Raw genomic sequence first — 12,816 nt, 5'->3', positions numbered from 1 at the left:
TACGAAACAAACGATTTTTTTTGTGGGGGGGGTTGCTTTTTCATAACAAGCTACCATACAAGCTTTTTTTTTTGTTATGGCCTCCCTAATGTGTGCCAGTGTTACCTAACAGACGCTTTAGGGCACAACACAACCAGATTAAAATGTCCAAATTGGAGCATCGGTGTTGCTATAAATAGTTTAAAATACAGGGGTCTCAAGTTGAATTTAGGTCAAACTTTTTGCACATCATGCTAATCTGTTGTTCACCACTGCAAACCACAACCTCAATAACAAACATATGTTACATGAATATCAAAAAAGGAGCATTATGTCTATAAATGTTTGTCTGATGAAGCTCTTGTTAATGTGGCTTTTGTGGCACCGACCCGCAACTTAGTCTGGTTCCATTCTAGTACTTCTCTGGGTACTTCTAGTACCATTACAAACTGCACTAGTGAACTCCACCATCTCCTGTCATCCTCAATCACTCCATCAGTATGTTCCTGTTAGAAAGCTCAGCAGGGCGACTGCGAACAGGAAGAGAGCGCTTAAAGCAGCTCAGGCGTGATGGGAGTACGGCACAGATGAAGTGAAAGTTTGATGTCACCAAGGCAGCTAAGTGTTACAATAAAGAAAAATTTGGTATGATTCTATGTGAAAATCTTCCTGTAGGATGTTTTGAAACTGTGGTGGTGGGCTGCTGCTGCCATGTCACTTTCTTATAAATAACAATTTTTATAATGTACTTAACTTGTTCGTAATCTATGCGACAAATAGACGCCATTTGTGCCGTGATATTGTAGTGTTATGTTTCTTGTCACTCACTTTGTAACTCTTAATGAGCAGTACATTTTACTGCGTTCAAGGATGCTGGGAAAACCCCACTCCAAACAGATGTGAATTCATCTTAAATGATGTGGTGTTTTTGAACGCAACTCCTCATTCATTCATTCATTTTCTATCGCTTATCCTCATGAGGGTCGCAGGGGGTGCTGGAGCCTATCCCAGCTGTCTTCGGGCGAGAGGCGGGGTACACCCTGGACTGGTGGCCAGCCAATCACAGGGCACATATAGACAAACAACCATTCACACTCACATTCATACCTATGGACAATTTGGAGTCGCCAATTAACCTAGCATGTTTTTGGAATGTGGGAGGAAACCGGAGTACCCGGAGAAAACCCACACATGCACGGGGAGAACATGCAAACTCCATACAGCGATGGCAGAGATATTCATCTTAAATCATGTGGTGTTTTTGAACGCAACTCCTCATTCATTCATTCATTTTATACCGCTTATCCTCATGAGGGTCGCTGGGGGTGCTGTAGCAATGGTCTTACAGCCACGCCCATATAAGGAAATCCACCCTTCTGTGACATCACAAAGGGGCAGTTTTACCACGCCTTCTGAAACTGAGCGTTTTGAGCCATCCCGAACTTCTTTCAAGGCTCACATCCAAACGTGCTAACATCATTATCTAAAACTTTGGCATTGTTTAACACGAGAATACAACATTCTAACTACTAGTTAGAATGGTTAACGACTGGTTGCCAGCCAATCACAGGGCACATATAGACAAACAACCATTCACACTCACATTCATACCTATGGACAATTTGGAGTCGCCAATTAACCTAGCATGTTTTTGTGGGAATGTGGGAGGAAACCGGAGTACCCGGAGAAAACCCACGCATGAACATGGAAACTCCATACAGAGATAGCCAAGAGTGGGATTAAACTCGGGTCTCCTAGCTGTGAGGTCTGCTCGCTAACCACTCGACCGCCGTGCAGCCCACAACTCCTCATTGCTCATAATAAAACACTCTGATTTCAAATAAGAAGAAATCATCCATCCACTTGATTGTGTCAGTTGAATTCTACCTAGCAACAAGCGACCACGCAAACATGACATATCCTTTTTTTTCAGGTGTGTTGGGGCGATGCTGAGATAGCAGAGGTGCATACAAAACAGGATGACCGAAGAGCAGCGGCACCTGAATGGTCAGTGGACGATCTGCTACATCACAGATGAAGAGGAGGAAACCAGTGGAGATGATGATGAAGACTACGTTATACATGGTAGGTCCATAAGAAGTTAAGAAAACAAAACCAAACACTCTGACATGGCAACATGGCTCAGGGCCTTCCAAACATAGACTTTTAAAGAGTTCCTGGGTGAGTATAAGTTAACCGATTCCTGTTCTGGCGTGCTTGGTTCCCAACCTGAAGGTCATGGGTTCAAGTCCCATGTATGCATTCATCACATTACAGATGGAAGCCATTGTCTTCTTAGCAATGCTTTGGTCTTGTCTTAAACAAAACTCCTCCTAACAGACTCATCTTCAGTGTGTGTGTTACATAACCCAATGAATCATCTATTAGTTTTTTATTAGGTGCTGACTCACATTGCTGTCAAATGAAGTTTATAGGATTTACAGAAAGTGTGCCAGAATTATTTCAATAAAAGAAGGCGGGTGGCTTAATTTTTGGCACCCCAACAATAAATGACATCATTATTTAGTAGATGCTCCACTGTTTATCTTCAATTTTCACCAAGACATGGTTTACATGGTTTACATTGGCAGGAAAGGATCTCATTTGCATATTTTTTTTCTCCCCCTCCTCATGTTGCATATCTATTTTGCTCTTGTGACATCATCATCGCCATGCGCCACCCTTGATTGCCTCTGTCCTGTCGTTGCCGTGACAACTGTCACCAGGATGCTACCCCCGTTTTTCTTGAGACTCTCTCTAATCTTTTTCATTATTCAACTTTTCAGTGCTCACATATTAATTTGTCCTTCAAAATTCCCATTTATGCTTTCCCATCATGACAAATATGACAAAGTGATTTCTCTCTAAACTGGTTGGGTCAACATTAGCAGCAACAGAATTCTGGCCCTTTGCAGAATTGTTGTAATTCAGTCACACTAGCCACATATACACGGACCCAAATATTCCAATTCCATTCAGGTTATTTGCTCAAACGGAAAGAATGTAACCTTTGTATACACCTCATTCCGAAAGAAAAGTGCCAATCCGAATAAATATATAATCATATTCACAGGGGTGGAATATTCCTTTCCCCAATCCGATTTCTTTCCGATCCGGTATCTTGTACCCGCTCAATCGTAAAGTTGTCAGGGTGCGTTCTTCTTCGTGGTGTTTTTCTTCTTCTGTTGTTTATTGGCGGTTGGCAAGCAGCTTTCGTGTGCATTACCGCCATCTGTGGAACAGAATCTAAACCCTTCTATACGCCATTCACAAGTCCAGTTTTATTAAAAAAGAAAATACATATATATAGAACATGTGCCGAGCTTAATTATAAAATATTAGCAAGATTGAACTTTATCTTTTCCTGTTCCCGGGTGCATTCTTTCAGCGAATGCTCAGATATGACGTAACACGCAATCGAGACGTTCTTCTATTTTAAAAAAATGGAGGCGAGCAATCGGCACTGGACTGCTGCGGAAAGTTTAGTTTTGATTCAAACTAAATTTCAAGACTGGATGAACAAAAAACTGGCAATACGGAGTTATTCCAACAAGTGAAAGAAAAACTCGAGGAAGTCGGTATCACGTGATGTTGGTGTTTACGTTTTACTGCGTATGCCCCATTGACTATTCTGGTTGATTATAGCGCCGCATGTAGACAAGAGATTGGAATATTCCTTTCCATGTATACCACTGTTTTCGGAAATGTCATTCGGAAAGATTCTATTTGGAAAGAGAAAAACTAATGTAAACGTGGCTAATGTAAGGTTAACCAGCATATCACCTTTTTAAAGCCACAGCAGGACTTTAGTTAGGTCACTCCAAAGTCTTCATTTTGTTTTTCCTGAGTTTGTTTCACCTTCAAGGACAGATGGCTGGACATTTTCCTTCAGTGTTTTGTGTGTGTGTTAGTTTTGCTTCATGTTATTGAGTCTTACCACGCATGACTCAGCTTAGTCGCATCTTTCATAACATCCATGTACGTACACATACATAGAGGAACAGGAGGAGCAGCCTGTTGCTCCCCATTCTGTGTGTAGGCGTTGACAGCATCTCACTAGTTCTTCTCGTCAGAGTGAGGAAAAACAACATGTTTTGTCCTCCCATGTCACCGACGCCTGTTGCTTTCATCAGATAAAAGAACTCTATTTAACTTTTAGGCCAAAGTTTAACTAATTCTATAAGAAGGATTTCAACTTTTCACTTTTCAAACCCTAAAGCAAGTAAATAGAGATGTCCGATCATATCGGTCGCATCAGCATGGACGATTCTTATTGGTCATCAGTCAATGCATTTTTGTCCTTTTAAGGCAACATAAACTGCAATGAATGTACAGTAGCAGCGGCAGTCACTTCAAGTGTAGTAGTTGGGTGTTTTTGTGCTGATTAGGAGTTGCACAGAGTGATGAGTGGGAGGTGATACAGTAACACCAGCTGGTCTACATACTGGCACATCACACTGCCAGGTTGCGCTCAAAGTGTGTGTATGTGTGTGTGTGCGAATGTGTCAACTGTGGGCTCAGAGGTCACATTAATTCATGAAATTCACATAAGTCCTTACTCATATTTTGGATTCACATTTATGACTTTCATACGAGTTGACTTCATCCCAGATGTCATTTCTGGGAATCTTTTATACGTTGGTGGAGTCAACATATTGTTTCATTGATCTAATGAAACGAGCTGCACGGTGGAGGAGTGGTTAGCATGCAGACCTCACAGCTAGGAGACCCGAGTTCAATCCTGCTCCCTGTGTGGAGTTTGCATGTTCTCCCCGTGCATGCGTGGGTTTTCTCCGGTTTCCTCCCACATTCCAAAAACATGCTAGGTTAATTGGCGACTCCAAATTGTCCATAGGTATGAATGTGAGTGTGAATGGTTGTTTGTCTATATGTGCCCTGTGATTGGCTGGCCACCAGTCCAGGGTGTACCCCGCCTCTCCAGCACCCCTGCGACCCTCGTGAGGAAAAGCGGTAGAAAATGAATGAATGATCAACCTGATCACATGCCGTACCGTATGTACTTCATGTTTTTCTATTGAATAGATAGACATATAATTTTAGTATTTTATATATGGTGATCTATGACTTTAAACCTATTATGCTTTTTCCACTTTTCTGACCTATAAATGTACATAGAATGTTGTATTCTCGTGTTAAACGATGCCAAAGTTTCAGATAATGATGTTTGTGCATTTAGAAGTGAGCCATTAAAGAAGTTTGGGATGGCTCGAAACGCTCAGTTTCAGAAGGCGTGGTAAAACTGCCCCTTTGTGATGTCACAGAGGGGTGGACTTCCTTATATGGGTGTGGCTGTAAGACCATTTTACCCAAGGAAAATATATATGTGATGTTATACATCGGTATCAGTTGATATCGGAACGGGATATTAAGAGTTGGACCATATCGGTTATCGGCAAAGACGCCAATCTCGGACATCCCTAAAGATATTTCAAAATAACATATTTCAGAGCTGTCATTCATTCATTGATTTTTCTACTGCTTATCCTCACGAGGGTCGTGGGGGGTGCTGGAGCCTATCCCAGCTGTCTTTGGGCGAGAGGCGGGGTGCACCCTTGACTGGTGGCCAGCCAATCACAGGGCACATATAGACAAACAACCATTCACACTCGCATTCATAATTATGTAAATACCACGATATTTGTATGTACTATATTGTATGTATCTTCAACTCACAAACACATTTTTCCATACTTCCTCATTCGGCACCACTCTCACTCGAGGTGTATTCACGGACCCCCTCCGAACACCACATGGTTGCGTGTGTAGCAATAAGTTAATAGTCGTGCCTAACACAATAAAACTTCACTGTTGTTTAACAGATTTGGCGCCGATTCTTATGACATTTATAGTTTATTTAAGGGACATTTGTTACATTTTACACCTTTCCTTTTAAATAGAGCGTATTAGGTAGTAGTTCCTGTCGTGTGCATGCATGCACGTGTCTATGTGTCAGTCAAGGCAACATAAACCAGAAAATCTGAGGGCTTTTTCCTCTAAGGGGGCGGCGCTGCATGACTAGAAGTGTGTTACTGTGACAAAGGTGAACGTGTGCGTGTGTGTTGCAATGACTTCCTAGCCAGTGCTTGTTCACTTTGCTCCTATCTCCACCGCCTCCTCTCTTTTTTTCCTCCTCTCCCTCCTCTTCGGGCCTGGTGGCGGCCCCTCCCCCCCACCGCATAGCTGTGTGTGTGTGTGTGCATACCAACGCAGAGGCCTTAAAGAGGTCCTAGAGTTCATAGACCTAATGTTTTTCCTTTCTCTGATCATATTATCTACTACTGCCATTTATGTATCTGTTTTTGTGTCATAAATTGAGATGTATTTGTTTTGCAATTGTTAAGTAACACCTCCAAATTTGGCTAGGACTTACACAATGTCATTTTTAATTTGAGGCTATTTCATAACATGCCGCGTTTTTCAGGAAGGAAGACTAGAAATGTAGTCCAATTAAGAAGCAATATTTTATTATAAAAGTATTCTGATCATTGAAAATCAAATCAATTCTACCAAGATGACTCTTTTTTTAAAAATGTTTTCCAGTTGAACCCTTACCCTTGTTACCTAAGGCAGCCTCTCCGGAGGGGGCATGGCTTGCTGACATCACGTCCCGTATCAGTATGCAAGGGAGGGGTGGGAATGAGGGTGAGGAGTAGGAGGAGGAGTAAGCTGTGAAAGCAGGCCACAAGGGAGGCTTCCTACACACGGCGGTGAAGGGCAGCTTTCATTGACCAGTGGTTTTGTAATTGTCCCAGTGGCCTTGTGACTGGCGGCAACACACTTTAAAAAAAAAACTTAACCCGTTCTCGATTAGCCTTTGGAACCAAGGACTGTCCACCGCAAATGAATGGAACAGAGTGAAGTACGGCACGGAGCTGAAAGTCCGCTATCATAGTGCCAGGTATACAAAATAATAATAATTCAATAACAAGTCAATACATGAATAGGAGTGGAGTGGGTGTGATCTGTGACTGACAACTTGTATTGGGGCACGAATATTGACGTCAAAAATAACCCAAGCGCTTGGTTAACCACTTACAGATAACCCAATATGGATAAAAAATGTCACAACCCAGCAAATAACCCATTATGGCCTTAAACATTTAATAACCCAGCGTTTGGGTTGAGACAATTACTCAGCTTGGCATTTTTTTAGAGTGAAGGCGAAAGGCTGCTCACACTTATGAGGCCTGTCCACTGAGAAAGGGTGCTAGTTATCAGCATGGATTTTTATGGATAGTGTCAGCTTTGGAGAAAACACGTTAAAACCACATGGCCACGGGTGAGTCACTGATTTTGTTTGTGGAATGTTTGGTAGGGTTTGTTTTCTTGGCTGGTTTTATTTAATCTCCTCTTATCATTGTTTGTATGCTGGTGAGACGGGAGGAGAGTGGAGAGATGGAGGTATAGGAGTTTTTTCCACACTTGCACCAGGTTTCATAAGGCTTGTTATGGAATAACTGCAAGAGATGCCGTTCATCCTTGACGGTGTTTTGGGTTATTTAACAGACCTAGATATACTATACCATGGGGCCTCCATTTTATGTTTATGGGTGACATTTTTATGAGTGATTGTGGTGATTACTGCACTGTTAATGCAATGGTAATGGTTTAATTTCATTTGAACATGCATCAGATTACAATTGAGTACATCACATAATCAGTTCACAGTTCCACATGTCCAAAAAGGAGTAGGAAGAAGCAAAGCTTATTAAATCCTACCCCTCCATCTGGTACTTTTACAATCAGTAACTGTTACATTTGTTCACTTCCTGCTTTCTTAATAAAGTTTGTTTTTTTTGTAATTTATTTATTTTTGTCACGTACAGAAGTACGAAGTGATATGACCATATAGTAATGACATAATGGGTACCTTTTATGTTGTTGTCATGTCGAAAAGGCACATTAAAACTGACCGTTTAAGCGGGAACCACAAAATCCAAAGAAATACAGCTGAATAGGTACAGATTCTGGAAGTACTACAACACTTTCTGTGCTCTACAGGAGTCCACAATTCAATACAAAAGAAGTAGGAAGAAGCAAAGTTTATTAAATCCTACCTCTCCATCTGGTACTTTTACAATCAGTAACTGTTACATTTGTTCACTTCCTGTTTTCCTAATATAATTTGCTTTCCTAATAAAGTTTGTTGTTGTTTTTTTTAGTAATTTATTTATTTTTGTCACGTATCGAAGTACGAAGTGATATGACCATATAGTAATGACATAATGGGTACCTTTTAAAATGTTGTCATGTAGAAAAGGCACATGAAAACTGACCGTTTACGCAGGAACCACAAAATCCAAAGAAATACAGTTGAATAGGAACAGATTCTGGAAGTACTACAACACTTTCTGTGCTCTACAGGAGTCCACAATTTAATACAAAAGGAGTAGGAAGAAGCAGAGCTTATTAAATCCTACCCCTCCATCTAGTACTTTTACAAACAATAACTACATTTGTTCACTTCCTGCTTTCCTAATATAGTTTAATGGAATTCCGCTGGTTGAAATTTCAGAAAGTTAGATGCTATAGTTTCTCCAAGTGCTCATATACCGAATATGCATGTTTGCAGCATTGCAGCACGCGACACAAATATACCAGTGAGATGCGTACACATACGTGTTTCATTGCACATGTGCCCTGATGGCAAGTCATGTACAATTGATGAATGAGGAATGATGTGGAATATCGTCACTGCATTTTTTTGATGGTGAATATGCATCAAAACCTCACAAAATTCGGAGGTAAATTATACAGGGTAAGGCAAAATGATCTGAGATATTTGTAGGTTAAATAAAAGGCAAAGTAAAGAAACAAAAAAAGTGTTTTTATTTGCTGTCATGCATTGGACTGGTGAGAATCACGCTTTTATTGTGGAAAGGTTTATCAAAACAAACAAATCTGTAACTGCAACACAAGCAGCGTTCCGTTTGCACTTCAATCTTGGTAGACATGATCCCGCACCAGCTCCAAACACCATCTTGTTATGGGTTACCAACTTCAGAGCTACTAGATTTGCATTGAAACCAAAATCAACCAGCCGACCTTGCACCGTTAGAACTGATTTCATTTTTAAAACGCAATGAAACAGAATAGCATTATATGTACTTTTGTACACTTTTTTTGTTTCTTTACTTTATTTGCCTTTCATTTAACCTACAATTATGTCAGATCATTTTGCCTGACCCCGTATTTGCTGAATAAAATTCGAGCAAAACCCTAACCCCAATTACCGTTTCCAATACAAAACCCTACTAGATTATCTTCAAATTTCCGTACCACACCCTATTGAACTCTCTTTCAAGAGGGGCTTGTTTTCAAACATATAAATGTACGTGGGCGGCAACTTAAATCTGACCACGCTGAGGCATGAGGCGGGTCGGAGTGACACGCCGCCATCCGTATGGGTCCCCCCTCAGCTGGGCCCCGCCTCCAGCGTGAGGGGTTATGTAAGTTGTTCAGCTGCCAGCCCTCCTTCCTGCCTCTACCTCATGTTGACATTGTTATTGAGAAGTGCACACACAGCGCCCGGGTAGCCAGTAGTCAGTGAGTCACTGAGGCAGTAGTGCAACAGAGCAGAGAACCAGGCCGTCGCACTGAGAGATAGCCTCGGGATGTGCCTTTAGAGTATAGACTGAGTGGTTTAGAGGTTTAAAACAAGGTCCTTCACTCCATAGCCATGCTGCTCCTAGATGAAGCCGAGTCTTTCACAGGTAAGCCTTGCACTTTTTTCCTGCATGGTTGGAATGATGTTGTGACATTTGGAAGATTTTAACAAGGAATTGAGGTGTAAAGTAATTAGAATGGCAGAGAATCCTCTATGGTGAGGACTAACATGGAGGACAACTGAGCAGATAATTGTGTAAAGTACCTCCTGACATGTTCTAATTGTGCTCCAGTTGTTGGCTGGTGATTGTTAGGTTACTTAATGGTGTTGTGTAACACTGGATCCATACCTACTTCAGCATCTGCCTCTTGTTTTCTTGCGCTTCCCTGCTTTTTTTTTCTTCCCATTCTACCATTCAACACACTCCTAAACACTCGACCTTGCCCTTCGTTTTGGCAATTCCCCCTTCGGGCATTTTTTTTTTACTCAGTTTCAATCTCTGCACTGCTTCCACGTGTATTCCGCAGCCTCTCCCATGTTGTAGTCGGCCGCTGTGCTCCCATTGGCTGTTTCTACGGTTACTTAAAGCAATGCACAAGCAACATTGGTTGATGTGGGCCATGCTGAAAGTGTGTGCATCAGACCGGGGTTAGCGGTTAGCGGTGTAAAAGCGTATTTTGTATGTTAACAATATACTGTTGTTTGATGACTCTGCAACAATATGCTTATGTTATATTGATATTTCTTTGATAAATGAACAGGCAGTCTTCCGTTTCATTGTGACCTCCATGCGTATTTATTCCACTTCGTGCATCTCTCCAGGTCACTTTGTGTGCATGAGTGATAGGAATGTTGTTTTGCGGCACCTGTTGGTTTGCATGTATAAATCTCAATAGGGAAGGAATAATACTCCCAATAAAGACGACTACAATACTTTTTTTTTCCCTCCCTCAACTCTTGAGTGCTGCAGTGCCGACCGTGCTGCGCTGTAATTGGCTGCAGCGTACAGGCAAGGAACAACCTGTCCTATTTGTAATAGCACGAGGGTCTGGGCTGACCACAGGGACCACATGAAGTCTGACTGCTTTCGTAAGACCTCACTGCAGAGGCGTTTTTTGGCTCCTGTTTTTCATTTCCCTCTCATCATTCCTCCTCTGCATCCTTCCTACACGTCATACGGGCAAATTATTCGAAAAACTGCTGAGCCACACACACACACACCTCCTTCTTTTCCTCTTATCTTCGTTTAGTGTCCCATAAAACGCAACATCTTGTCTGGGTTTCTCCAGTGTGCTTTTATTCAACAGTCACAGTGCGGCAGGCATGCTGTTACGTCACTGTTACCGTTTCACCAGACATCATACATTGTGTCAAAGGTTGTCCTCGAAGAGTGCGCTCAAAAAAAGTCAAGGAGGGCATTTAATTGCTGTTAATTGTAAATAATTTTAATGTGTTTATGCACACAACTTGATTCAGTTGTCTGAATGAGATAACATTTTTGCTTTTTAATGTGGAACCTGTTTACATTACATTTAATGTACATTTAATTCAAGTCAATGTTTCAAAAAAAGGGATGGATTATAATACATATTGAAATAAAAAGAACTGTACAACAATAACAAAAAAAATAAAAATAAAATAAAATTAGATCTTCATAAACACAGACAAAATATTTTATGGGAGAAAGATGGCATTTTTCCTCCCACGTTTTAGTAGTCGTTTCAATATTAAGGGGATTATTTGATATATATTGAAATAAAAATAACTGTACAACAATAACAAAATAATTAAATAAATAAAATTAGATCTTCATAAACACAGACAAAATATTTTATGGGAGAAAGACAGCATTTTTCCTCACACGTTTTAGTAGTCGTTTCAATATTAAGGGGATTATTATAATACATATTGAAATAAAAATAACTGTACAACAATAACAAAATGGAAAAAAATATATAAAATAAAATTAGATCTTCATAAACACTGACAAAATATTTTTTTGGAGAAAGATGGCATTTTTCCTCCCATGTTTTAGTAGTCGTTTCAACATGAAAAGGAATGTTATGTAATATTGTTTCCATGACACAGGCAAGCAGATACTGATATACTAGCCAGTGGAGATGAATCATGACAAACTCTAGCATGTGATGCTTTTAGTTTTCTATTTTCGTGTGTGTGTGTGCGTGTGTACTGTATATACGATCATCCTCCTCATCCTCCCCCTCAGCAGTACTGACATACTGGCCTACTAACGGCTCCAGCTCACCTCCCCTGCTCGCCGTCTCTCCATCACACTCAAATATGTCTTCTGTTTTCCAGTTGTCTCAGCCGCTTGTTATTAAAGGGTACCTATTGTGCTTTTTTTTCACTTTTCTGACCTATAAATGTAGTTAGAATGTGTGTTAAACAATGCCAAAGTTTCAGATAATGAGGTTTGCGCATTTGGAAGTGAGCCCTGAAAGAAGTTTGGGATGGCCCAAAATGCTCGGTTTCAAAAGGCGTGGTAAAACTGCATCTTTTGTGATGTCACAGAGGGGCGGATTTCCTGATATGGGCGTGTCTGTAAGCAGACAAGGTCTCTGTCCTCCCTCCCTCAAGCTCTGCTCCTCTGTTTACTTGCTAGCAAAGCCACATTTGTTTACAATTCCTAACGACGCCACCATCAGGCACATGTGGTTGCAGTTCCTGATTCCCTACCAGCAAAACAAATGTATTTTAATCGTCAACGGCATTTCACACTGGACTGTTTAGTAAACATGGACCAGTATGCCTTTCCAACGTTACTTGGTCGTGTGGACTGAGCAAGCAGTAAGTAACAGTTTATCAGTGTCCTAAATGTGTTTATTTTATGTAAGTCAAAAGCGCTTGCATACAGGGAGCGGCGTTGCAAATAAACATTTTCCACCACAATTAGTGGCCACATACGCTAAAATGCTAAAGCTACTTGCCATTGAGAGACATCTTGAAGTAACCTCTTTTCTTGAGAAACTTCGGACTGTCCAGTCTCTACTTCGGATTCGGGATCCGACACGTATATCAGATCTTAAATCAGATAAATTGGTGTTTTATTATTTATTGTCAACTCTTATACCGTTCGCAGCTAGCGGCACAAACCGGAACTCCTTTTAAGTACTTGCAAGTGTGACCAACCACAGCGGAGTGGGCACATCTGGAGGCGGGCCATGTGTGGAATACATTAAAACAGATCA

General features: G+C 41.0%; 1 protein-coding gene across 2 annotated transcripts in view; it reads left to right on the top strand.

Annotated features, from left to right (window-relative positions):
* Positions 1-1,912: 1,912 nt before the first annotated feature.
* Positions 1,913-12,816, top strand: part of LOC131136923 (helicase ARIP4-like) — a 37,187-nt gene continuing 26,283 nt past the window's right edge. Inside the window, exon 1 of one of the 2 annotated variants that reach the window (XM_058084270.2) lies at positions 1,913-2,064. In XM_058084270.2, coding sequence (XP_057940253.2) covers positions 1,959-2,064 — 106 coding nt within the window. In that variant the 5' untranslated portion in view covers positions 1,913-1,958. Of the gene's footprint in view, positions 2,065-9,497; positions 9,714-12,816 lie in introns of those variants that run through there. The other variant, XM_058084271.2, reaches the window with a different exon arrangement.

This window comes from Doryrhamphus excisus, linkage group LG17, assembly GCF_037039965.1.
Source record: "Doryrhamphus excisus strain RoL-2023G ecotype Guam linkage group LG17, RoL_Dexc_Guam_v1.1, whole genome shotgun sequence".
Lineage (NCBI taxonomy): Eukaryota > Metazoa > Chordata > Actinopteri > Syngnathiformes > Syngnathidae > Doryrhamphus > Doryrhamphus excisus.
The sequence above is the reverse complement of the archived record's forward strand: the minus strand, read 5'-3'. Positions and strand labels throughout refer to the sequence as shown.